This window comes from Polypterus senegalus, chromosome 14, assembly GCF_016835505.1.
Source record: "Polypterus senegalus isolate Bchr_013 chromosome 14, ASM1683550v1, whole genome shotgun sequence".
Lineage (NCBI taxonomy): Eukaryota > Metazoa > Chordata > Cladistia > Polypteriformes > Polypteridae > Polypterus > Polypterus senegalus.
The window spans coordinates 135,886,170-135,911,879 of record NC_053167.1 but is presented as its reverse complement, the minus strand read 5'-3'; the positions used below and the strand labels follow the sequence as shown (position 1 = coordinate 135,911,879).

The 25,710-nt window shown below is 45.4% G+C and overlaps 1 protein-coding gene across 1 annotated transcript in view; it reads left to right on the top strand.

Annotated features, from left to right (window-relative positions):
- Window positions 1-23,840, top strand: part of podn (podocan) — a 46,128-nt gene extending 22,288 nt beyond the window's left edge. The window contains exons 8-10 of the mRNA XM_039734884.1: window positions 9,757-10,414; window positions 21,430-21,578; window positions 23,149-23,840. Coding sequence (XP_039590818.1) covers window positions 9,757-10,414; window positions 21,430-21,578; window positions 23,149-23,344 — 1,003 coding nt within the window. The 3' untranslated portion in view covers window positions 23,345-23,840. The remainder of the gene's footprint in view (window positions 1-9,756; window positions 10,415-21,429; window positions 21,579-23,148) is intronic.
- Window positions 23,841-25,710: the final 1,870 nt, after the last annotated feature.

Genomic DNA, 25,710 nt, shown 5'->3' with positions numbered 1-25,710 from the left:
TTAACATACTTGGGGGTTCCGCCTCCCTGCTCACTTCGCTCGCCCACCCGCTTTACCAGATATACAATCTAAAGAGATTGTTAGTTTCATGGGAGTTCTTACATATGCATTATTTCCACTTTTACTTTAAAAACTTTCGTAAAAACAATACTTGTCGTTTATTTCCGTCCCCGGGCGTGGTTACATCTCTTTCTCGCTGCTCGCATTGTGAAGGGGGGTCGGATGAACGCGTACTAAGGAGATGCCGTCGGATCATCTGCTGGCTTCCTGCTGCTGGCACGCTGCCTGTTCTGCTTGTCGTTGTTTTAAGAGCTAAGAGCACATGATGCGTGTCTGCCAACAGCAATCCAACAACTGCGAGGTTAGATATCCGTGGACTTGTTTTAAATGATGGCTCACTGCCTGGTCTCGCGTGACGTTGTAAACACAATACTTGTCCTTTATTGTCCGGCCCCGGGTGTGGTTACATCTCTTTCTCGCTGCTCGCGTTGTCAAACGGGTGCGGCTGAATGCACGCTAAGGAGATGCGGTCGGATCATCTGTTGTCTTTCTGCCGCTGTCGTGCTACCCGATCATTTCAAAGCCTGTACAGCAGCTGTCCTTTTGCCACTTTGTGTCTCAGCCGTTGGCGTTTGCGGCTTAGGGTGACTGAGAAGGCGGTCGGATCATCCGCTGGGTTTCTGCTGCTGGTGAGCTGCGTGTTTCGCTTGTCGCTTGACGTTGTTTGAAGAGCTGGGAGCAAGTTAGGCATTTGTATCCCGCCAATGTTTTTTGAGCCTTTCGAATCCCACTGCTTTGGTAATCTCTAACCTGCTCTGCATGTGTATGGCACCAACGTTTGTGAACGTCTTTATGAAGTTCTACTTTGTCTTTTAATTCTCAGCCCGATTGGATGTGCTTGTGGTTTCAGTTCCACTTGTTCCGGGCTGATAATTACTTTCCTTATTTTCTGAATTTGCACCTCGATTACTCTTTTTCTTTTTTTCTTTCTTCTTTGTTTTTTTCTCTCCTACACTTTTGAGTCTCTTTTCTCCGCACTGCTCTTTCTTCTTCGCTTAGTCGTCGATGTTTCATTCATAACGTATTGTCCTTATACACTTTATATGCGCTGAGAGCCCTGGATATGTGTGTGCTCAACGCCTTTACACGACGGAGTGTGTTGCTCCCCGTGCTCTTGATTTGGTTGTAAGTATGGCGTGTCTTGCAAGAATCTCATGTTCTACGTCATCCTGAGTCAATCTCTTGGCACAAAGTCTCCTGTTTAAGGTCCCCGCGAGACGCTCCGTGGCCAATCTCTTTTGTCTCGCGGGTCTTTTAAGTGTCTTCTGTGATCACGTCTCGTCTCCCTAGTCTTTCCTCTCCGATGATTTTTTTTTTATAATAGAGAGATAGTTGTGATGGACACCACACCTCCAGTCTGTCTGCAGGGCTGCCTCCCCTGTTCATCTCGCTTCGACCTCCACAAGCTTGGTTTCGGTGCATTGCTGTCTGTATCCGTTGAACTCGGGTTTGCAAGTCTGCCAGTTCTGCCAAAGTCGTAATGGATCCTGCCGACTACACCACTGTGGAAAGAATGATAGTTATGAGAAGGGTTGAGGTGCCAACCAGGTACCCTGTTTAATTGGTAACGCATCCATGCCAATGACAAAGCTAAAGAGCTTTGGGCCAGCTGTCCCGTTAATCAAATGCAACAACAATTTATTTCTCGTATAGCCTAAAATCACACAAAGAATTCCTTGATAGGCTTCATCATTATTCTTTGACATCTCCCATGCCAAGAAAAAAAAAACTCCCAAAAAAAATAAAACCCCTTGTAAGGTGTGGAATGCCGGGGGCGCTGCCGCCACCCCAAACTCCGACACAGACGGGCAGAGACACGAGTGCAGCTACACAATACACTTTATTTCCTTTTCTCACTCCCCACAGCACAATACACAAAGCACCAAAGCCCAGTCCTTTTCTTCTTCTTCTTCCTCCGCCTCCTCCCGACGCTGGCTCTCCGAGTAGTGGTGGCTGGACACCCGGAAGGAGCTTCAGATGTCCAACGACTTCTGGGTGTGTCGGATGTGCACGGGAAACGTCCGGGCGCCCCCTTGGCGGTGGTCACGGGCCCCAACAGGGTTGAGCTTCCATGCAAGTCAGGGGGGCTGCTCTCAAGCATTCTGGGGGGGATGTCCAGAATAAGCCTCCTCCCCTGGTCCTTTCATTAATGAGGCATCCCAGCAGGGTAAAAGCTCGGCAGTCCACCACGAGGAAAAAAAAAATTATAAGAAATCTTGGAAAAGGCAATTCAGAGAGAGAGCGAGAGACCCCCTTCCAAGTAGGCCGGACGTGCAATGGGTGCCAAAATATGGGGTAAATACAACACAGAAAAGAGAAGACCAGTAATCGTCTTCACCGACAATACAATACAACAGGATGAGCTAAAAGGCAAAAAGCGAGACTGGATGACACCACTCACTAAATACTGAACTGTCCCATAAGAGGATACCGACGCTTCCATCTTGGAGGTCCTCTCCTTTTGAGAAGCCATTTTGGAAATGAACTCCAGCTGCCGTAAAGGTCCTCACATTGTTCCAGTGTGGTGCTCAGGTGTTACCCAATCCAGGTGGGTTTGTCGTGTGGTGGGTGCGGCAAGGCGCTATCGGCGCAGACTCCCAACCCAACCTCTCTCTCTACGGTTAGCGCCCTCCTCATATCTAGAATGGCTAGAAGTGACGTCACACGTCCGGGGGCTTTCGTCTTTTATTCAGTTGCCGACTGTGCCCCCTTTCAGTTATTCCCCATATTGCTTACCTTCTCAGTGTCTTTACGTTACCTTAATAAAACAACAACATTTATTTCTGTTGCACATTTTCATACAAATTATGTAGCTCAAAGTGCTTAACATGATGAAGAAAGAGAAAAAAGACAAAATAAATAAAAATTAAAATAAGGGAACACTAATTAACATAGAAAAAAAAAGTAAGGTCCGATGGCAGGGGAGCACAGAAAAAACAATAAAACAAAATAAAATGTGCAGGGGGTCCGAGGCCACGAGACCACCCAGCACCCTCTGGGCAGTCTACCTAACATCAATGACCTCAATCAGTCCTCATGGTATTCTGGGTTCTCATGGAGGGACTTGATGATGACGGTCATGTGGACTTCTGGCCTTTAATCCATCAATGTAGGGACATCACGGCGCTTTGATTAGGTGGTGGCGGTGCAGGTCGCCACCACAGAAAACCGGAAGAAGAACAGAAGAGAGAGTAGGGGTTAGTATGGATTTCAGAGTCACCATGAATAGTAATGATAATGAATTGAATATACAGAGCATCAGGATTAAATTAAAATGAAGTTATCAGAAAGCCATGTTAAAGTAAAGAGTTTTCAGCAGTTTGTTTGAAGTGCTTCACTGTATCAGCCTGGCGAATTTCTATTGGCAGGCTATTCCAGCTTTGAGGTGCACAACAGCAGAAGGCCGTCCGCCTCACCACTTCTTTACCATAAAAGGGGATACCTAGTTGGTTTTCAACCCTTGGTGACCTTTGTCAGTTATTTTATTACAATTTAGAAGCCAATGCTTGGAAATTGATCTCGCATATCATCCTGATGCAATGCCTGTTACTGTATAAGAGTTCATCTCCATGGGTGTTTTCCACAATTTCTTTTTCTGTAACATTGAATCCCAGCGGATTGATTTTGGCTTTTCTGAACATTCGTCTACAACTTAAAGAAATGAAAACCTATTTTTGTGGAATGGTCCAAATAAATTACAAATATAAAACACCAAATATTTGATCACACAAGTATTGCCCCCTGGGGCGGCCCACTGGTTTGAGAGGTCACGGTATTCGCCCCCTTCAAGTCAGTGTTGAGTCTCTGTGTGCTCAGGTCTCTCTTTCTCTATCGGCCCTGACATTTTCCTCCGTTCTTCTTCTTTGCCCCACCGCTCAGCTCTGTCGGGTGTCATGGTGGTTTGTGAATGAACTGCCTTTGTCAGGGCAAGCCACAAATTCTCAGCTGGATTGAGGTCTGGACTCTGACTTGGAATCAGTTAAGCGTTTCTTCATCTCAGTGGGCAGTGTGAACTACGAGCACAACCTCACTCTGGAGTGGTCTGAGTTGGGGGTCTCTTGGTATAACGTATTGTGAGGGGCAGCCGGGACACCCCCAATGTGGAAGGACAGGGGGAGACGCTGTGTGCACAGGGCATTGTGTTCCTTCCCCGGACTGCTAGATGGCTGCCCATGCCCCAGGTTGTGGGAGTGCCGCAGTTTCCCACAAAGCATCATGGGAACTGGAGTTCTTTGACTCAGCCTTGTTGGGTTCCCAAGGGCTGTTTTTCGGGGACTAGGGAGCCTTATTTCTTGATACTCCTGCCTTACCCGGAAGTGGTCCCGTGCCAAGCCTTTGGAACACCTGATAACATAAAGGGAGCTGCCTGCCACAACTCCGGGAGCCAGAGTCCGGACGAGCGGAGGAGGCAGTGATGGAGAGAAAAAGAGAAGACCGAGAGAGAGACTTGCAAAGCATTGCTGTGTGCTTATTGTAACTGTACTTGAGTTGCGGTGTGGGAAATGCTTGCTGTAAGACTTTCCCACAATTAAAACTCTTGTCTGTAGGAGACTTGTGTCCAGAGCCCATGTGTGTGTCGGGTGTTTGGGGAGCTGGAGTGGCCACAATATTTAGTATAAGACCTGGGAATCCGTCATATTCACAAAGTCATTTTACCTGCATGTCAGTACGTCACACAGTACAGAGATGAATAAGCGATCTGCTGCTGTTTAGAAGTGTTACGAAGACCAAAAGGAGCCTCTGCTAAGGTCATGTTACATAAGAGCAAAGGAGTAATCGACGCATTTTTGCAGTTCCTAAACTTAACCTTCTGGGTTAAATGTCCTCCCAGACTCGGAGGCAGATGGCAATCTGTCAATATGTGGTGTACCCTCGGTGTCCTCCCCAGTGTCACCTCAATATCAGCCACCATGCACCTATGATAGGCTGAGAAAATAAAAAGTTCAAGTCTGGTGTTTTCAACCATTTTATGTTTGGCGTTACCCTTTATTTATTTATTATTATCGGGCAGCAAAGTGGCCCAGTGGTTACTGAACATTCGAACACTCGAGATGAGAACAGGCCATTCAGTCCAACAAAGCTCGCCAGTCCTGTCCACTTAAATCTTCCAAAATAACATCAAGTCGAGTTTTGAAAGTCCCTAAAGTCCTACTGTCTACCACACTACTTGGTCGCTCGTTCCAAGTGTCTGTGGTTCTCTGTGTGAAGGAACACTTCCTAAGGTTTGTGTGAAATTTCCCCTTCACAGGTTTCCAGCTGTGTCCCCGTGTTTTTGAACTCATTTTAAAGTCACCGTCTCGATTCAATGGACTAATTCCCTTCATAATTTTAAACACTTTAGTCAGGTCTCCTCTTAATTTCCCTTAAAGACTCAGCTCTTTTATTCTTTCTTCATAACTCATCCCCTGTAGCCCCTGAATCAGCCTCGTCGCTCTTCTCTGGACCTTCTCTTGTGCTGTTATGTCCTTTTTGTAGCCTGGAGACCAAAACTGCACCCTGGACTCCAGATGAGGCCTCACCAGTGTGTTATAAAGCGTGAGCAGAACCTCCTGTGATTTGTACTCCACACGTCAAGGCGCTATATACTGTAACCTGACATTGTGTTTGCCTTCTTAATGGCTTCTGAACACTGTCGGGCAGTCGATAGCCTCGAGTCCACTACATATGCTTCTGCCCCACAGACCCATCATGCTCGGTTTGACTCACTGGGCCCCGTCGTCGTCTGTGTGGAATTTGCCTAAGGACATATGAAATCTGACCAACGAGAGGAGACCATTCATTCCACTTGCTGCTCATTTGTTTAGCCAGATGCTCACCCAGATCCTTCTAAGGTCGTCGAGGATTCTGCTCGAACTCCACGTCTCGTAGTTTCTTTCCGATTCCCACAACTCTGAAGCTTCCTGGCTTCAGTCCTCAATGTGTGCCCCCTTTAATCTCCACTGGTGTCATCGAGTTCATGATCTGCTGTTCAAAAAATTCTTCCGGATCTTCTCCATCTGTGCCTTTGTGGATTTGGAAGATTTGGATTAGACGACACGCAGTCTCCTCTGCTCGAGACTAAACAGGTTTAATGCTCAGGGTTGTCAGAGTAGGACATGTCTGGAGTCCCATGATGCACCTTGTTGCTCTCCTCTGCACAGCTTCAAGTGCTGTGATGTCATTTGTGAAAGCTGGGGGGGGCACTACAGAGCCCCAAACCCCCAACACAACACACAAAATACAATCCCGGGTACCCGGGGTTTCTTCTTCTTCTTCTTTCTCTCTCTCCTCTCTCCCCACACAGCACTGCTACTCCGCCAGTCGAGTGTTGCCTGTCTCGGCCGAACAAGGCAGCATGGTCTCTTTTATTGAGGACCTGGTGATGCAGCATAGCCGGGTTGTGAGAAGGCCAGAGACAGCCTCCCTCTAGCAGCGCCCTCTATCGTCCACCGGGGCGGGACTCCAACTCGCATGCAGCCCTGCGGGTGTCCAAACTGGTGCTCTCATGTGATGGACGCTGCCACCTGTTAAAGTTCTCGCTGCCAGTTCTTGTACTCTTTGGGCATTCCACCCAGGATGGGGATCATATGGTGTCCAGACCAGGTAATGCCCTCATGTAGTCAATCGTTCCATTATGGGCATCCTGGCCACTTCCAACTTGGGTGGGACGCCCAACCGTCTTCTGGGGGCATTGACACATTTTTGTTTCCTGACAACAAAAACTGCACACAACACTGCAGGTGTGATCCTACTGGTGCATTAAATAGTCTGAGTGTAACGTCCTTCTATTTAAATTCAGCAGACTTTTCAAAATGAACTTGTATTTGCTTCTTTTAATCACTTCTGCACGTTGCTTAGATGAAGAAAGCATTGTGTTGATGTCCCTGTTGCCCACGTGTAGCACCTTGCACTTTTCTACTGTGAAAGACAAATGAACTGCTTGTAAGCTACTAAGGGTTAAAATCTGACAAAGCCGTTCTGCTCCAATCATAAGACAGGGTGCAGTCAGCTGACCTCGGACAACTTCCTCTCTAGGAACGCGTCTGTTGGACACAGGAACGATGACCTTTCCTTCTTGAGGGCCCCAGCTGACACGCACACAAAACAGAAAACAGATGGCCCACAAAATGAAATGCTCAGGTAAACCTTATTATGCTTTTTGATAAGGAAGAGGAAAGGAGGAAACAAAATATAAAGCCGACCGAAAAGGGGAATCTGCGCTCTTCTGCCTTGCAGCGCATAAATCCCTGTGCTCCTCTGTGACGGATTGAACCATTCCTGTCTCCCTCGCAGGTTTCTTCCTCACTACATGAAACACCCGTGTGGTCGTGAAGCTGGTCGAGATCTTCTTGAATTGTTTTTGCTGCCCCCTCAGTGTCTGCCATTCCTCCAATTGTACTGCAGATTTCACAACTTTACAAAGTAGATAGATAGATAGATAGATATGAAAGGCACTATATGATAGATAGATAGATAGATAGATAGATACTTTATTAATCCCAAGGGGAAATTCACATAATAGAGCAGCAGTATACTGATACAAAGAAACAATATTAAATTAAATAGTAATAAAAATCCATCCATCCATCCATTTTCTAACCCGCTGAATCCGAATACAGGGTCACGGGGGTCTGCCGGAGCCAAACCCAGCCAACACAGGGCACAAGGCAGGAACTAATCCTGGGCAGGGTGCCAACCCACCGAAGGACACACACAAACACACCCACACACCAAGCACACACTATGGACAATTTAGAATCGCCAATCCACCTAACCAGCATGTCTTTGGATTGTGGGAGGAAACCGGAGCGCCCGGAGGAAACCCACGCAGACACGGGGAGAACATGCAAACTCCACGCAGGGAGGACCTGGGAAGTGAACCCGGATCCCCTAACTGCAAGGCAGCAGCGCTACCCACTGCGCCACCGTGCCACCCTAGTAATAAAAATGAAAAAAAAATTAAAATAAAATTAATGTTCGCATTTACTCCCCCGGGTGGAATTGAAGAGTCGCATAGTGTTGGGTCTCCTCAGTCTGTCAGTGGAGCAGGATGGTGACAGCAGTCTGTCGCTGAAGCTGCTCCTCTGCCTGGAGATGATCCTGTTCAGTGGATGCAGTGGATTCTTCATGATTGACAGGAGTTTGCTTAGTGCCCGTCGCTCTGTCACAGATGTTAAACTGTCCAACTTTAATCCTACAATGAGATATATGGAATATGGAATCCAAGGGGTGGCACGGTGGCGCAGTGGGTAGCGCTGCTGCATCGCAGTTAGGGGACCCGGGGTTGCTTCCTGGGTCCTCCCTGTGTGGAGTTTGCATGTCTGCGTGGGTTTCCTCCCACAGTCCAAAGACAGGCAGTTTAGGTGCATTGGTGGTCCTAAATTGTCCCGAGTGTGTGTTTGGTGTGTACAGTGCATCCGGAAAGTATTCACAGCGCATCACTTTTTCCACATTTTGTTCTGTTACAGCCTTATTCCAAAATGGATTAAATTCATTTTTTTCCTCAGAATTCTACACACAACACCCCATAATGACAACATGAAAAAAGTTTACTTGAGATTTTTACAAGTTTATTAAAAATAAAAAAACTGAGAACTCCCATGTCCATAAGTATTCACAGCCTTTGCTCAATACTTTGTCGATGCACCTTTGGCAGCAATTCCAGCCTCAAGTCTTTTTGAATCTGATGCCACAATCTTGGCACACCTACCCTTGGCCAGTTTCGCCCATTCCTCTTTGCAGCACCTCTCAAGCTCCATCAGGTTGGATGGGAAGCGTCGGTGCACAGCCATTTTAAGTGCACCTTGACACAGTGCCATCTCTGAGCTATGCAGCAAGGCAGTTCCTTTGACCTCACCCTCGATACACAGATGTGTGTGCCAGTCCTGTCAATTGAATCGACCACAGGTGGACTCCAGAGATCTCCACTGACGATGCTTCTGAGGCCAATCAAAGGATTCAATGTGATATTCCATCCATCCATCCATTTTCCAACCCGCTGAATCCCAACACAGGGCACAAGGCAGGAACCAATCCCGGCAGGTTGCCAACCCACCGCAGGACACACACAAACACATCCACACAACACACCAAGGACACACTAGGGCCAATTTAGGATCGCCAATCCACCTAACCTGCATGTCTTTGGACTGTGGGAAGAAACCCACGCAGACACGGGGAGAACATGCAGACTCCATGCTGGGAGGACCCGGGAAGCGAACCTGGTCTCCCAACTGCGAGGCAGCAGCGCTACCACTGCGCCACCGTGCCGCCTGTTCAATGTGATATTTCAGTTTTTAATTTTAATAAATTTTCAAACATTTCAAAAATCCCATTTTTGCTTTGTCATTCTGAGGTGTTGAATGTTGCTTGATGAGTGGAGCAAACATCTGCTAAGAGCTGACATTCCTATTAACCAGTGACCTGCATTGTAAGATAATGGGGAGTGTGACCTTGATGGGGGGACCACTGGTATCTTGTGGCTTCATAACTGGCCATCAAGTGGACCATCTTAATGCTGCCCTTAACCCTTTCAGTAACTACATGTTGCTTATCCATCAGATTGTATTACTTTATAAAGCGGCAGTGGTCTACGAAGTAAGTCTGATTGCTTGAGGGGTGCTAGGTGTTGATTTTTATGATGCATTTTTAACGATCACCTCTTCTTTCTCCTTCCTTGTTTTGTTTTCGGTGGGCTGTCCTTTCCTTCTACTGAAGCCACCTGAACAGTCTTGAGTATCTTGACCTGTCCTCCAACAACTTGAGCCTCATCCCTCAAGGCCTTCCTCGAAACCTTGTTCTCCTGCACCTGGAGAAGAACGCCATCCGCAGCATCTCCGACGATGTCCTGACCCCCATCCGTGACCTGGAGTACCTGCTCCTCCACAACAACAAGCTGCGCTCGGTCGCCATCGACCCCAAAGCCTTCCAGGGCCTCAAGAAGCTCCACACGCTGCACATGTATAACAACCAGCTGGAACGCATCCCCCGGGGGCTGCCTCGGCGGGCCAAGACCCTCATGCTGCTCCACAACAAAATCTCCGAGATTGGCCGCAATGATCTGGTTACCCTGTACTCCCTCACCGACCTCAACCTGAGCTACAACAAGCTGACCAGCCCTAAGGTGCACAAGGAGGCCTTTCGAAAACTGCGCCTGCTTGAGGTCCTGGACCTGTCTGGGAACAGCCTGCAGATGCTCCCGGTCGGACTTCCCAAGAGTCTGCAGGAACTGAAGATGAAGGACAATGAACTGAGCACTGTGTCCGACGGGGCCTTCGAGGGCATGGACAAACTCCGGGAGGTCTACCTGAGCAACAACAAGCTGAAGGTGAACTCCGTGTACCAGGGGGCCTGGCAGGAGCTGAGCAGCTTAAATGTGAGTACATGTCGTCACCTGCATGGCCGAAAACCAAAGTGTGCAACCACCTGGCCGTCTGGCCATCCAGCTGTCCTCCAGCTTTGAAAACTGGGCACTGCGGACAAGCGAGGCACCTTCACGATATAGCACCAGTGTGGCCGCTACGCCACACTGACCACAATCAGATGATCAATGGGAGGGGATACCCCTGAGCTGAAGGCTCTGAATATTTGTGTCCATGGGATACTTCAGATTCTTTAGTTTTTAATGAATTTGATGCAGTCGTTATGTTTTAGCTTTTTCATTCTGGGGGCACCAACAGGCACTGCTTCTCCTGTACCTCTGCCAACAATTGCTGCCCCAAAGCAACCCGCTCAGCTACCCAGTGAGTTAAATGGTAATACACCATCCCAGCTAATACTGGGTAGTTACCCCAAATGTGTATTTGGTGGTACAACATTAAGATCATTCAATCCTGCCTGGTACCGCACACGACCATGGCTGGAGTACTCTGTTGTGCGGGACGCATGCTTCTGTTTCCCATGTCAGAAATATGGCAGCACTGTTAATGAGAGGGATGTAGTTTTTACCTTAACTGGTTTTAACAGCAGGAAAGCAGTACTTGATCGAGACAAGGGGCTACAGAGGCATGTGTCCAGCCACAACCATGTGCATGCTTCAACCATCTGGACTGAGCATAAAAGCAGAGAGGCCACGGGATGGGGGGGGACTGTGGATTCAATGTTGGTTAATAAAAACACCACCTGAAAAAAAACCATTATTATGTCAAGAGTATCGGTAGTGCTATAAGATTTCTCTGTGTAAATGAGTTGGGGCTCCGTGGGACGTCAGAAACCTTGAGACATGATGCAGCGGGTAATGATGATGACATTGCTTCTAAAACTGATGGAATTCACCTTAGAGAAGAATGAGAATCTAGCAAGCATTGCTAAGGGTGTCCCATAAAATGCAAAATACACATCTAAGGATATCCCAAATGAAATTATCCAAACACTGGCTGACATTGTGCTTGGAAAGGTCAGGAAAAAATATGAAAGTGCTGATTCTGCAGGGTTTTGCCTCAAAAGTGATGGGACCAGGGATAGGTGCAATGTGGAAAATGTGTCTGTGATAATACGGTTTGTCAGAAATTCCATGCCAGAGGAGCATCTTATTGGGTTGCTCGACTTGCAACAACTTGATGCAGAGTCCATCACCTCTGAGATCCTGTTACACCTTTCTGATGCTGGCTACAGTGCTGACAGTACGCTTAACCAGTGTTATGATGGGGTTAGAGGTGGGATACAAGCTCTGCTCCAAAAGAAGCTTGACAGATATGTCCCATACATCCACTGCTACGACCACCAACTGCACTTAGTGGTTCTGCATGCCATGCAGAGCGAGTCGTGTGCAAAAAGATTTTTTAGCCTATCTAGTTCACTCTACAACTTTTGTCACCACCACTATGTGCTCAATAAACACGATGCCCCTTGTCTAAAAAGGCTGCTTGAGACCAGATGGACAAGCCACTATGAGGTGACAAGGTGCACTGTGGGCAATCAGGAACAAATCCTTAATATCCTATCTGAGATGACAGAGGATGATGATGTGCACCGAAGGCATCAGGCCTGCTATGCCAAATTAAGAGACATCACTTCTTTGAGATTGGGAAGTTCCCAGTGCCGATGCTTGGTGTCTTGAAACCAGCAAATGGTGTTCTACAGTCTCAGTCAGTTGATCTGTGCAGTGCTTCTCAGGTTGTTAGTGCAGCACGGGACTCCTTAAAAAACATCTGTGAGGATGACTGTTGGGGAGTGTCATCTCCTGCTGAGGATGAGTCACATCCAACAAAGAGAAGGAGAACAATGAGCAAACACCGGGGTCAAAGTGTTGTGCTCTCAACTTTGGGCCATACAGACTCTGGTGTCCCTACCATTTCCCCCCATCAGTCTCTGAAAAGATCCCTGCTCAGCATCCTTGACAGGGCCATTTCAGAAATGGAAACTAGATTTTCACACAAGAATATTGAACTGATGAGAGCCATATCTAGTCTTGAACCCAAATCAAGTGCATTTCTAGATCCCACCCTGCTGCACCCTCTGGCTGTGATGGCTGGCGCTGTAGCAGATGTTGTAAGTCTGAAAAATGGAGTTCTTGTGGCAAAACAGATGCTGCTCAAAAAATGTTCAAAGGAAACAGACCAGTCCACTGTGTGTAAACTCCTGCAGGAGCACAAGGAAGCCTTTCCTGAGTTGCATAAATTGTATGTAAGAGCCCTGGGGCCTCATGTATAACGGCGTGCGTAGAACTCGCACTATAACATGGCGTAAGCACAAAAGCTGAAATGTGCTTACGCACAGAAAAATCCAGATGCAGGAATCTGTGCGTACTCCAACTTCCACGTTCTTCCGCTACATAAATCCCGATCAGCGTGAAAACTAACACTCGTGCACGCGCTTTATGTAACGCCCCAACTCCTCCCAGAATTACGCCTATTTGAATATGCAAATCAATATAAATCGCCCTTAAGCGCAGCCTTCTGTGAAAAGACAATGGGAAAAGCACGGGGAAAATATAAGAATTTCAGCGAATACCAAGTGGAGGCAAAGGAAAAACATACTATTTGTTCAAATAAACCGTGGTATAATCAACAAAAGGAAGTTGATCGAGAGACATAGCGTGTTGGAGAAACTTGAAAGCTCACGTTCACAAATTGCACAGTGCCGGAAATAAAAAAGAAGTCACATATCAAAGTCACCGTGAAAAGCCGAGTTGTAGCCCACCGTCTGAGTGTCATATGAAAGATTATTATGGTACAGAGAAAAAAAGGCACACGGTGGGGAAAAAGACGAAATGTCAACTTTAATCTCGAATTTCCACTTTAATCACGTAGTTTATTTTGTCATTAAAGTAGAACATCATAAACTTCATCTTAAAATCGTTTAATTAACCAGTTTCTCAAATCACATCGTAATTAAAGTAGCACGTTAAATGCTTTGTTTTGTATTTGATCTTCTATGTGCTCTGTGTGTGTGAATCACTACTTGCTTCTTAAACCGGCTCTCTTCCTCCAACTGGACACAGAGTCCATTACATTCGTGATATTACAGCTCTCTGAATAACTAAAATACTGAGATGTATACGTGATATCATTTTCATGATGATAGGAGTTAAAGCACATTATTAAACATGGGTTTCACTTCGATGAAATAATTTATTGCAGCAGTACTCAGGGGCGGCTCTAGGCTTGTGGTGGCACTGGGCAGAGGAAGAATCGGTGGCTCCTTCGCCGCCAATGTCAGTAAAGTAGCTTATGCACGGTGGATGGCCACGTCCGTTGTAGACACTGCATAGCCGCCTCGTGCTCATGACACAAGCATTTAACTTTTGCCGAAATTTGTCGCTGCGTTTTTAGCTGTGTTGTTATTTTCTCTTTCTGTTTTATATTCAATATATATTGGCGTAGCCGTCACTGCAGTCAGTGCTTTTCTTTCCCCAAGTAACCGATCGTCACACAATCAGCTCTGTAATAGAAGTTAAGCCATCTGTAAGCTTAGCGCCGATTCTTCAAAACGTTTAAAGAACATTGAAATATCTTCGTAGTACATGTTTAATTATTCTATCCTTAACGACAGTCCCAGTGAAGAATATAGATTATTTAAATGAAGTTAAAGTTTTATCTGTATAATTTAATAAACATATTTTGCTGCATTTCATCTTAAAAATGATATCGTCATCATATGTAAATACGCACTTTATAAAGTGGCTCAGGTTGTGCGATATTATAACTGTAGTGCAAGTTTACAGTGAGGTGATTGTACTTATAAGTCCTAACAGTTCTACAAGGAGCAATTGATTGAGTGCATTTAAAGTTCTTGGGATGAAACTATTTGTGAACCGCGAGGTCCGTACAGGAAAGGCTTTGAAACGTTTTGCAGTGGCTGAGGTAGCGTGTCCTTAAAGCTGTATACCGATAATTCTCTTCCGATCAGCTGCTGCTGTGATTCACACTCAGATACAGTGATATAAATACTCCGAGTGGTGCAGTGAGAGTAATATGGAAAAAGATGATCCACTGTGGCAACTCCTAACGGGAGGAGCTGAAAGAAGAAGAAGAAGAAGAAGAAGTGAGAGTAACAACGCTAAAGCAGTTCTGGTATTTGGAATACTATGGCTGTTCCCTGGACCATTATATTGTTACAAGTTAATTACAATCAGATGCATTACACTAATAAACAATATGCGGTTAGTTTCAGTGTATTTATAAAGCCGTGTCAGGAAAATAAGGTGTAACCACACAAGAACAGTAGCACTGCTTTGACGCTGGGTGCCGCCAGTCTGCAAAACCGAGCGGAGAACTTGCATACAACAAGGCATGAGGTACCGTGGAAAAGTGCGTGGCTTTACGCCAAGTGTAGGTTTTATACATCGCGATTTGAACGTGGAAAAGTTCTTACGTAACATTTCTGTGCGTACGCACCGTTTATCCATGAGGCCCCTGGTCATTGGTGTGTCTTCAGCATCGTGTGAGAGGTCCTTCTCCACTTTGTCACGGGTCCTAAGTCCCTATCGTCACACCATGTTACATAAAAGAAAGGAATTTGGTGATCTTGGCCCATGAGAAGTCCATAACAAATAACTTGGATGTGATGAATTTGTAAGAGTTTTTTGCAAAGGGAAACAGGAGACTGTTGTTGTAGAGTGGATTGAGGAGAAAGGAGAGCGGAGCTGTTCAGTTACAAACAGAGAGTTCAGTGGCTTACAAAACAAACAAGACAAAAAAAGAAGAAAAAAGTTCAAATGTTCTGTTCTAAATCTGTTCTCGTGTTCTACAAATTAGTTTGAGAATTGTAGGAAAAGACACGGTGAATTTTTTTTTGTATTAATTACTATGCCAACCCTTTTTAATTTTGTTAATATTGGCTATACTGAGAGGTCTTATTTTATTCTTACTTTATTTTGCAAATTTATTTGAGAATTAGGTCATCCAATTAAGATAATTTTTATGTTGTTGGTTGTAAAGATCTGGATGGATATTTTATTTTATTCTTTATTTTATTTTTTTACTTTTCAAGACTTGGTGAATTGATTTTATTTTTATAACTTGGCCTACCCTTTTTAGTTTTGTTAGTATTGGCAATAGTGAGAAGTGTTATTGTTGGGTTCGAGTATATTTGATGTAGGCCATAAAATTAAGGTAAATGTCATGTTTTTAGTTGTTATAATTTGATGAGGAATATTTTATTTTACTTTTTGTTGTTTTATTTTTCAGTTTTCCTCCTGAGCGATTGCCACCTTAATGTGGTCAGGGGGTTTGCGTGCCTCAGTGACCCTAAGAGCTACACCAGCAGAAGCTTAGCCTTCAGGTGGGACACCCAAGTTGGACAGGTCTTAGGGTAGAGGCCTGATGAAGTGCAATCCAATAATATGACAAAAACTGTAATCCAGAGCACCCCCAACCCTTTCCCGCCTCCATCGTCACCATGTGCCCCCTTCGCATTTCTGTCTGCCCCCTCGTATATGCCTGTCTAGAACCGGCCCAGAAGAGGAACCATTTTCAAAATTCCGTACAGGTACATCTTTGAAAACATTCCATAGCCCACCTTCATTGCCCGAAAAGTGTTGCCAGTACCTAAAATAGGTCTAGTCCATTAGTCGCTGGGTTGGCTTCTGTTTTGACTTGGGAACAACTGATGGCTTGTTGCTTAGGACTCCTTCATGTCTGGAGAGCCTACCATCGTTTCTTAGTCGAGTCTTTGGTTCAGTTTGCTACAGTAGGCCGAGTTGAAACAGTGCGAGAAATGTTTAGTAGAGGAACGCGCAGCAGCGTTTGACTACTGGTTTAGTCGTATCGCTGTTGACGCCATGCTGACCTTTGAGTATTTTGATTCTTTGATAACCTTCTGCTGTGAAACATTCTGACCTGTCATCGTTTACAATTGACTTAAATAACTATTATCATACACCGATAATTTCTGTATTATCTACTGTATATCTATTATTTAATTATTATCTATATATATATAATTCACTAAGGGCACGCAAGACACTGAGCGCAAGCAAGACAGAGCCCCGCCCGCCAACTCTAACCCTCCTACCGCATCATGGGATACGCACGACAGAGCCACGCACACCAAGTGTAACCGCCCTCCTGAGTCCAGTGTCGCTCTCGAGGCACGCAACAACTCGCTAAACACAGTCTCAGTCGCGTTCGTCTGTGCAAAACACCACATGCACATCTGAGCCACGTTGACTTTACACCGCACGCACGCCGACTCACAGAGCCCCGCCCACCAACTCTAACTAAAGGCAAGCAAGACGGAGAGCCACGCCCACCAAAGCCCGCCCGCCAACTCTAACTAAGGGCAAGCAAGACAGAGAGCCACGCCCGCCAACTCACAGAGCCCCGCCCACCAATTCTAAGACCATGGGATGCGCATGCATTTAGTGTATAAATGGATATAAATAATTGCATGTAAAAGATGCGCCAAAATCCATTGTATGTAAACGATACTGTTTAAAACGTTATTGTTTTTTCCTCAGAATACCCGGTTGTCCACGTCTACCTGTGTTAGTTTAAATGGCACTTTCACCAATCGCAATATGGCGGATGCGCTGACTTATCGTGTCGACTGGGCAACACAGTGAATGCGGCGTCTATCTCTATATGTCTATGTTTACCGTAGCCTGCTACAGGAAGGTACTCTCTCGACCACTGCCATTGGTTTCGCTCCTTGCTATTTTCGTTAAACTGCGACGGTGGTTTCCTAAGTCTTTGTTATACTGAATTCCTTTCTCACCGTTTTCCGTTCCTATTCTTACAACGCCGTATGCTATGGTGGGCTTCGGCTAGTATTACATAAATATAGTCAATAAATATGTATCTAGATTGCATAATGGGGCGGCACGGTGGCGCAGTGGTAGCGCTGCTGCCTCGCAGTAAGGAGACCTGTGGGTTCGCTTCCCGCGTCCTCCCTGCGTGGAGTTTACATGTTCTCCCCGTGTCTGTGTGGGTTTCCTCCCACAGTCCAAAGACATGCAGGTTAGGTGCATTGCCGATTCTAATTTGCCCTTAGTGTGTGCCCTGTGGTGGGCTGCCACCCTGCCCAGGATTGGTTCGTGCCCAGTGTTGGCTGGGATTGTCTCCAGAAGACCCCCGTGACCCTGTGTTTGGATTCAGCAGGTTGGAAAATGGATGGATTGCATAATACCATACATTGTATCAATGCTCATATTGCTGACTACACGTCAATATTGCTGCTACTTCTTTTGTCTTGCCTTTGCACAATGTCTTGTCTTGTTTGTGTTTAAATTTCCAATTTTAATTCTAATTTTAATTTAATTTAAAATGTTTTATTTGCACTTCATGTTGTTACACTGTGGACCCTGAGCTTCACAGTTTCATCTATCTGTATACTTGTTTATGGCTGAGATGACAATAAAGAGGGTGGCGCAGTGGGTAGCGCTGCTGCCTCGCAGTTAGGAGACCCGGGTTTGCTTTCTGGGTCCTCCCTGCGTGGAGTCTGCATGTTCTCCCCGTGTCTGCGTGGGTTTCCTCCCACAGTCCAAAGACATGCAGGTTAGGTGGATTGGCAGTCCTAAATTGTCCCTAATGTGTGCTTGGTGTGTGTGCGCTCTGCCCAGGGTTTGTTTCCTGCCTTGCGCCCTGTGTTGGCTGGGATTGGCTCCAGCAGACCCCCATGACCCTGCAGTTAGGATATAGCGAGTTGGATAATGGATGGATGGATGACAATAAAGTTGGCGTTGACTTTTGACTTTTTTGACTTTAAGTGGAAGTGATCGTGCCGCATTTTTTTAACAGGTTACATAGTTCTATTTTGATAAAGTCCACGTGTTATCTTGCAAAAATGTAGCTGAATACTGTAATGAGAAAATCCCAGTGTTTGTTAACATTATTTTTATTGAATTCACGCACAAGTTTCTACAGCCCACACATATCGGTAACAGCGTTTGTTGTAACCGGTCTGGTGTGGGTTTGTCAGCCCGAGGCTCCACAGACCCCTAAAGCCGCCTCTGCTTCGTAACATTTTCATTTTGTTTAGCTTCCATCAACAATGATTTTAAAAGAATTTGTCTTAGTTTTCTTCATTAAAGGCACATTTTTATTTAATTTTCCTTCCGTTTTCGTCATTTTTTTTTTGTATTTTATCATCTTAGTTTTTATCACCAAAATATAACACTGGTGCCAAATTCCATTACCACGAAGCAAAAGGAACCTGAAGTCATCCAACTCACCAGGGGCCTCATGTATAAACGGTGCGTACGCACAGAAATGTTACGTAAGAACTTTTCCACGTTCAAATCGCGATGTATAAAACCTACACTTGGCGTAAAGCCACGCACTTTTCCACGGTACCTCATGCCTTGTCGACGCAAGTTCTCCGCTCGGTTTTGCAAACTGGCGGCACCCAGCGTCAAAGCAGTGCTACTGTTCTTGTGTGGTTACTCCTTATTTTCATGACGCAGCTTTATAAATACACTGAAACTAACCGCATATTGTTTATTAGTGTAATGTATCTGATTGTAATTAACTTGTAACAATATAATGGTCCAGGGAACAGCCATAGTATTCCAAATACCAGAACTGCTTTAGCGTTGTTACTCTCACTTCTTTTTCTTCTTCTTCTTCTTTCAGCTCCTCCCGTTAGGAGTTGCCACAGCAGATCATCTTTTTCCATATTACTCTCACTGCACGACTCAGAGTATTTATATCACTGTATCTGAGTGTGAATCACAGCAGCAGCTGATCAAAAAGAGAATTATCGGTAGACAGCTTTAAGGACACGCTGTCTCAGCCACTGCAAAATGTTTTAAAGCCTTTCCTGTACGGACCTCGCGGTTCAGAAACAGTTTCATCCCAAGAACTTTAAATGCACTCAATCAATTGCTCCTTGTAGAACTGTTTGTACTTATAAGTACAATCACCTCACTGTAAACTTGCACTACAGTTATAATATCTCACAACCTGAGCCACTTTATAAAGCGCGTATTTACATATGATGACGATATCATTTTTAAGGTGAAATGCAGCAAAATATGTTTATTAAATTATACAGATAAAACTTTAACTTCATTTAAATAATCTATATTCTTCACTGGGAGTGTCGTGAAGGATAGAATAATTAAACATGTACTACGAAGATATTTCAATGTTCTTAAACGTTTTGAAGAATCGGCGCTAAGCTTACAGATGGCTTAACGTCTATTACAGAGCTGATTGTGTGCGATCGGTTACTTGGGGAAAGAAAAGCACTGACTGCAGTGACGGCTACGCCAATATATATTGAATATAAAACAGAAAGAGAAAATAACAACACAGCTAAAAACGCAGCTGCAAATTTTGGCAAAAGTTAAACGCTTGTGTCATGAGCACGAGGCGGCTATGCAGTGTCTACAACGGACGTGGCCATCCACCGTGAATAAGCTACCTTACTGACATTGGCGGGCGAAGGAGCCACCGATTCTTCCTCTGCCCAGTGCCACCACAAGCCTAGAGCCGCCCCTGAGTACTGCTGCAATAAATTATTTCATCGAAGTGAAACACATGTTTAATAATGTGCTTTAACTCCTATCATCATGAAAATGATATCACGTATACATCTCAGTATTTTAGTTATTCAGAGAGCTGTAATATCACGAATGTAATGGACTCTGTGTCCAGTTGGAGGAAGAGAGCCGGTTTAAGAAGCAAGTAGTGATTCACACACACAGAGCACATAGAAGATCAAATACAAAAAAAGCATTTAACGTGCTACTTTAATTACGATGTGATTTGAGAAACTGGTTAATTAAACGATTTTAAGATGAAGTTTATGATGTTCTACTTTAATGACAAAATAAACTACGTGATTAAAGTGGAAATGTCGAGATTGAAGTTGATATTTTGTGCTTTTTCCCACTGTGTGCCTTTTTTCTCTGTACCCTAATAATCTTTCATATGACACTCAGACAGTGGGCTACAACTCTTCTTTTCACGGCGACTTTGATATGTGACTTCTTTTTTATTTCCGGCACTGTGTGATTTTGTGAATGTGAGCTTTCAAGTTTCTCCAACACGCTATGTCACTCGATCAACTTCCTTTTGTTGATTATACCACGGTTTATTTGAACAAATAGTATGTTTTTCCTTTGCCTCCACTTGGTATTCGCTGAAATTCTTATATTTTCCCCGTGCTTTTCCCATTGTCTTTTCACAGAAGGCTGAGCTTAAGGGCGATTTATATTGATTTGCATATTCAAATAGGCGTAATTCTGGGAGGAGTTGGGGGCGTTACATAATGCGCGTGTACGAGCGTTAGTTTTCACGCTGATCGAGATTTATGTAGCGGAAGAACGTGGAAGTTGGAGTACGCACAGATTCCTGCATCTGGATTTTTCTGTGCGTAAGCACATTTCGGCTTTCGTGTTTACGCCATGTTATAGTGCGAGTTCTACGCACGCCGTTATACATGAGGCCCCAGACATTTTCCACTCCTCAATGGTCCCGTTTTGATGTTTCTATGCCCACTTAGCACCCAAGTTCTTGTTTTATTTTTTATAGTAACATTGGCATCCAACAATGTCTTTAGCAGTTGCAGCCCATTTGAGATGACATGCCCGCTAAGCCGTGCCATCTGAGATGACATCTGCACAGAGATGTTGAATCCACACGTGCCCTGTCCCTTTGCCCGCATGATTCTTTACATGCCCCCTCTGCTTTCATCCACGGAGATGCCTGTCACTGATACTTTTTTTGTGCTTCTCACCTTTCTCAGGAAACCCTTAAAATGGCTGGGGGTGAGCCGACAAGCTTAGTGCCAACTATCATGCCATGTTCAAAGATGTTAAGGTCATTCCACCATTCAACTGAGCAACAAACTGAGACTGGGAATGCTGGTCTGTCTGATGTATCCCACTTGCCTCTGTAATATGATGAATGAAAAATCTGTGTAACAGTCTGGTGGTACCTAATAAACTGGCACCGTATTACAAAGAAGATGCCCTGACTCTCTGTGTGTGCCCTTATGTTTCAGATACTCGACCTCTCCCTCAATCAGCTCTCTCACGTCCCTGCCGACCTCCCCGAGTCTCTGGAGTACCTCTACCTGCAGGGCAACCGCATTAGCACCATTCCAGAGGGCATCTTTGATGGCACACCCAACCTTAAGGTCATCAATCTGAGGTAAGCGGGCTTTGGCTCTCTGCTCTTTCCATTTATTCTGCCACATTGGTATAGACTGGCAGTAGACAGCACAAAGCTGGCAGCATACATGCCACTTGGTAGCCGTCCAAGTGACTGGCAAAGGGTGGCACACTGTGTAATGGGCAAATGTCCTTTGATGCTAACAACCAAGGACCCCTTCATGGATGGTTAGATAGATGGAAGTTTTCAGACTCTGCTACTTTAACTTTCATCTCGTTTTGGGCGACCCTTCTCACATCTACAGTATGCGTGGCTCACGGGTGGTAGGTAGTAAGGAACACTCGGCAGAAACTCCAGTTTGGACAACCTGCGTAACGAGGGCAGAATTTAAAAGTGATGCACATGTGTGTGTTTAGAACTGTGTTACTGCAGTCGGGTATGCAAGCATGTGTGTGCCAGTTGCTCCATCTCCATCACTTGGCACACTTTACATGTTTTTGGTGTTTATTGACCATTGATAGTTTTTACATGGTCTACAGCAGAGATGGGCAAAGTATGGCCTGCAGGTTACAGCTGGCCCATGCCTCGGGTACGACTCGTAGTCATATATACGGTCATGTGAGGCGTTCTTAACGAGACAACGCTAAAGTTGGTTGGTGTAAGCATAACAAGTTGCCATGGTGTGTGTGTCATTAACAAAATAATTAGGTAAGCCAAGCTTAAAGATAAGCTGATCTTCCACAGCTCCTTCCATGGATCTCCAATGATCGTTTCTCTGTTGTGTCCCCCGCCTTCACTTTTGTGCTGTCAGCTCCACCTCACATGACTCACTTGGGGTCATCTATTCTTAATTTTCCTGACTCCATGAGCCAATCAAAGCAAAGATCCTTTCAATTCCTAGAAGATATAGGTAATGGAGAGGGTCTTGTTAGTGCTGCTCCTCTGGCGCTTCATGTCACACGCACACCATCAACACAACTTCTCACAATGGCTCTGGCCCTTCTGACAGCATCTGTCACTCTCAAGCTCCACCACTGGTTTTGACACTGTTTCTCTCTCTCTCTCTGTGTCACTATCTCACTCAGGCTCCGCCCTTACTGACACTGTGTGTATGTGTGTGTCTCTCTCTCTCAGGCTCCGCCCCTACAGAATGAATCTCTCTTTCACACTCTCTCTTTCTCTCCGGCTCAACCCCTTCTGATAATATTTCACACTCTTTCTCTCTCTCCCTCTCTCAGGCTCCACCCCTTCTGATAGTATTTCTCTCTCTCTCTCTCTCTCTCTCTCTCTCTCTCTCTCTCTCAGGCTCTACCCCTTATGATAGTAGTTCTCCCTCTCTCTCTCAGGCTCCTCCCCTACTGAAAGCATCTTTCTCTCTCCCTCTCTCTCTCAGGCTCCACCCCTTCTGATAGTATTTCTCTCTCTCTGTCTCTCTCAGGCTCCACCCCTACAGAATGCATCTCTCTTTCACTCTCTCTCTGTCTCTTTCACTCTCTCTCTCTCTCTCTGGCTCCTCCTCATCATCTTATTGAATGTCTCTCTTCTCTTTTTGCACCCAGGCTCGCTTGTCTTTACTGTTCCCTGATATTCGCTGTTTATCTTTTTCTAGATATAACAGACTGGCTCCTGGCACAGTCAAGGAAAGCATATTTTCCCACTTGAAGAATCTGCAGGCTCTTGATTTTGGCTCATCTTTAGAGAAGCCAGGAATTGATTCTAACAGCAAATTGAGAGCGTGGTTTGAAGAAGACAAGGAGGAGCACGAAGAAGGGGAGGAGGAGGACGATGACGAGACGGAGCAGTAAGAGCACAGCAATGAGTCCTAATAAGCAAATATGGGCTCCGCGTGGCAGCCACCTTCACTTCCTTATTGACTGACTGCCTGAACCACTGTGGGTGATGATAGGATTGGCCACCAGGGCGGCGGTGTCCATGCAGATCTGCATGCTGTGGGGAGGCTTTTTTTGACCGTGTATTATTATTCAGCCTACTGCAGTTCTTGTCTTTCTCGGCTTTGCTGTTCAGCGCTTTCCTCCTGCCGCCACACGCCATTCTGAGGACTGAGGTTTGTTTGGGCTGGCAAAGGTGAACAGAAATGTAACGAGCAGGAACGAGGGGCCAAATCCAAGTTACGTTCACTCGCGAATCTGGTTCACTGCTTTAATTGTATAGATTTTAGCTCACCCTGACAAGTAGCACAGTCTGCAAAAACAGAGCTTATACATTTCGCTGGCGGAATCTGAGCAGTTGGATTGTTTTTGCTGGAACTAACAATCAATAAAAAATGTGTTTTATGCAAGACTTATGCTGTCTAGGAAGATCAAGATAGTATCTCTCTCTCAGACTCCGCCCCTTCTGACAACATCACTCCCTCTTAGACTCCACCCATTCTGACAGCATTTCTTTCTCCCTCAGACTCCACCTCTTCTGATGGCATCTCTCTCTTAGGCTCCACCCCTTCTCACAATTTCTTTCTTTCAGCCTACGCCCCTTCATATATCGTCTCTCTCTCTCTCTCTCTCTTTCACCCCTTAAGGCTTATCCCTTTCTGATAGCCTCACTCTCTCCCAGGCCCCGCCCTTTCTGATACCATATGTCTCTCAGGCTCCACCTCTTCTGACAACATCTCTCTCTCTCTCTCAGACACTGCCACTTCTGACAGCATTTCTTTCTCCCTCCCATATTTCAGTGGGAAACACTTTTCACTCATTTCCCACGAGCATTGCACAGTGCACAAACACTAATAGTAAAAGAAGCACACAGCTATGCCTTTTCTTCTTCTATTTCTTTTCCTCTCTCTGTCTCTTTCCACCTCCACTCCTACTCCAGCAAGCTTTGTCCTCCACCTCCTGAATCTGGCTCCTCGAATGGAACGGGGAGGCTCCTTTTATGGAGCATCTGGAATTAATCCAGGCATCCGTGATTTCCTTCTGGCAGCTCTTCCGGGTGTAGTAAAAGTGTAGCAATAAAGAGATCAACAGTTGTCCATGTGCCCTGTGGCAGTGACCACGAACCCCAACAAGGCTTAGCTTCCAAGACCGTGACACTGGACTAAGTGACAACCCTTACAAGTTCTCTCTCCTGGTTCTTTCAACATGAAGGTGTCCCAGCCATCCTTCACACAATATATATATAAATATATATATATATACAGTCATATGAAAAAGTTTGTGAACCCCTCTCAGCCTGCATAATAATTGACTCTCCTTTCAACAGTAAAGATCACAGTGGTATGTCTTTCATTTCCTAGGAGTATTACGGTGTTTTCCGAACAAAGATTTTTAGTGACGCGGTATTTAGTTGTATGAAATTAAATCAAATGTGAAAAACTGGCTGTGCAAATATGGGTCCCCTTGTCATTTTGCTGATTTGAATGCCTGTCACTGCTCAACGCTGATTACTTGGTATGATGAGCTCATAAAGCCTTGAACTTCATAGACAGGAGTGTCCAGTCATGAGTGGTCAAAGGTATTTAAGGTGGTCAATTGCAAGTTGTGCTTCCTTCCCTTTGACTCTCCTCTGAAGAGTGACAGACAGCATGGGATCCTCAAAGCAACTCTCAAAGATCTGAAAACAAAGATTGTTGAGTCTCCTGGTTTAGGGGAAGGCTACAAAAAGCCATCTCAGAGGTTTAAACTGTCAGCTTCAACTGTCAGGAATGGAATCAGGAAATGGAAGGCCACAGGCACAGTTGCTGTTAAACCCAGCAGGTCTGGCAGGCCAAGACAAAAACAGGAGCGGCATGTGAGCAAGATTGTGAGAATGGTGACAGACAACCTATAGATCACCTCCAAAGACCTGCAAGAACATCTCACTGCAGATGGTGTATCTGTACATCGTTCTACAATTCAGCGCAATTTGCACAAAGAACATCTGTATGGCAGGGTGATGAGAAAGAAGCCCTTTCTGCACTCGTCACAAACAGAGTCGCTTGTTGTATCAAATGCTCATTTAGACAAGCCAGATTCATTTTAGAACAAAGTGCTTTGGACTGATGACACAAAAATGGAGTTACTCAGTCAGAACAAAAAGCACTTTGCATGGCGGAAGAAGAACACCACATTCCAAGAAAAACACCTGCTACCTCCTGTCAAATGTGGTGGAGGTTCCATCATGCTGTGGGGCTGTGTGGCCAGTTCAGGGACTGGGGCCCTTGTTAAAGTCGAGGGTC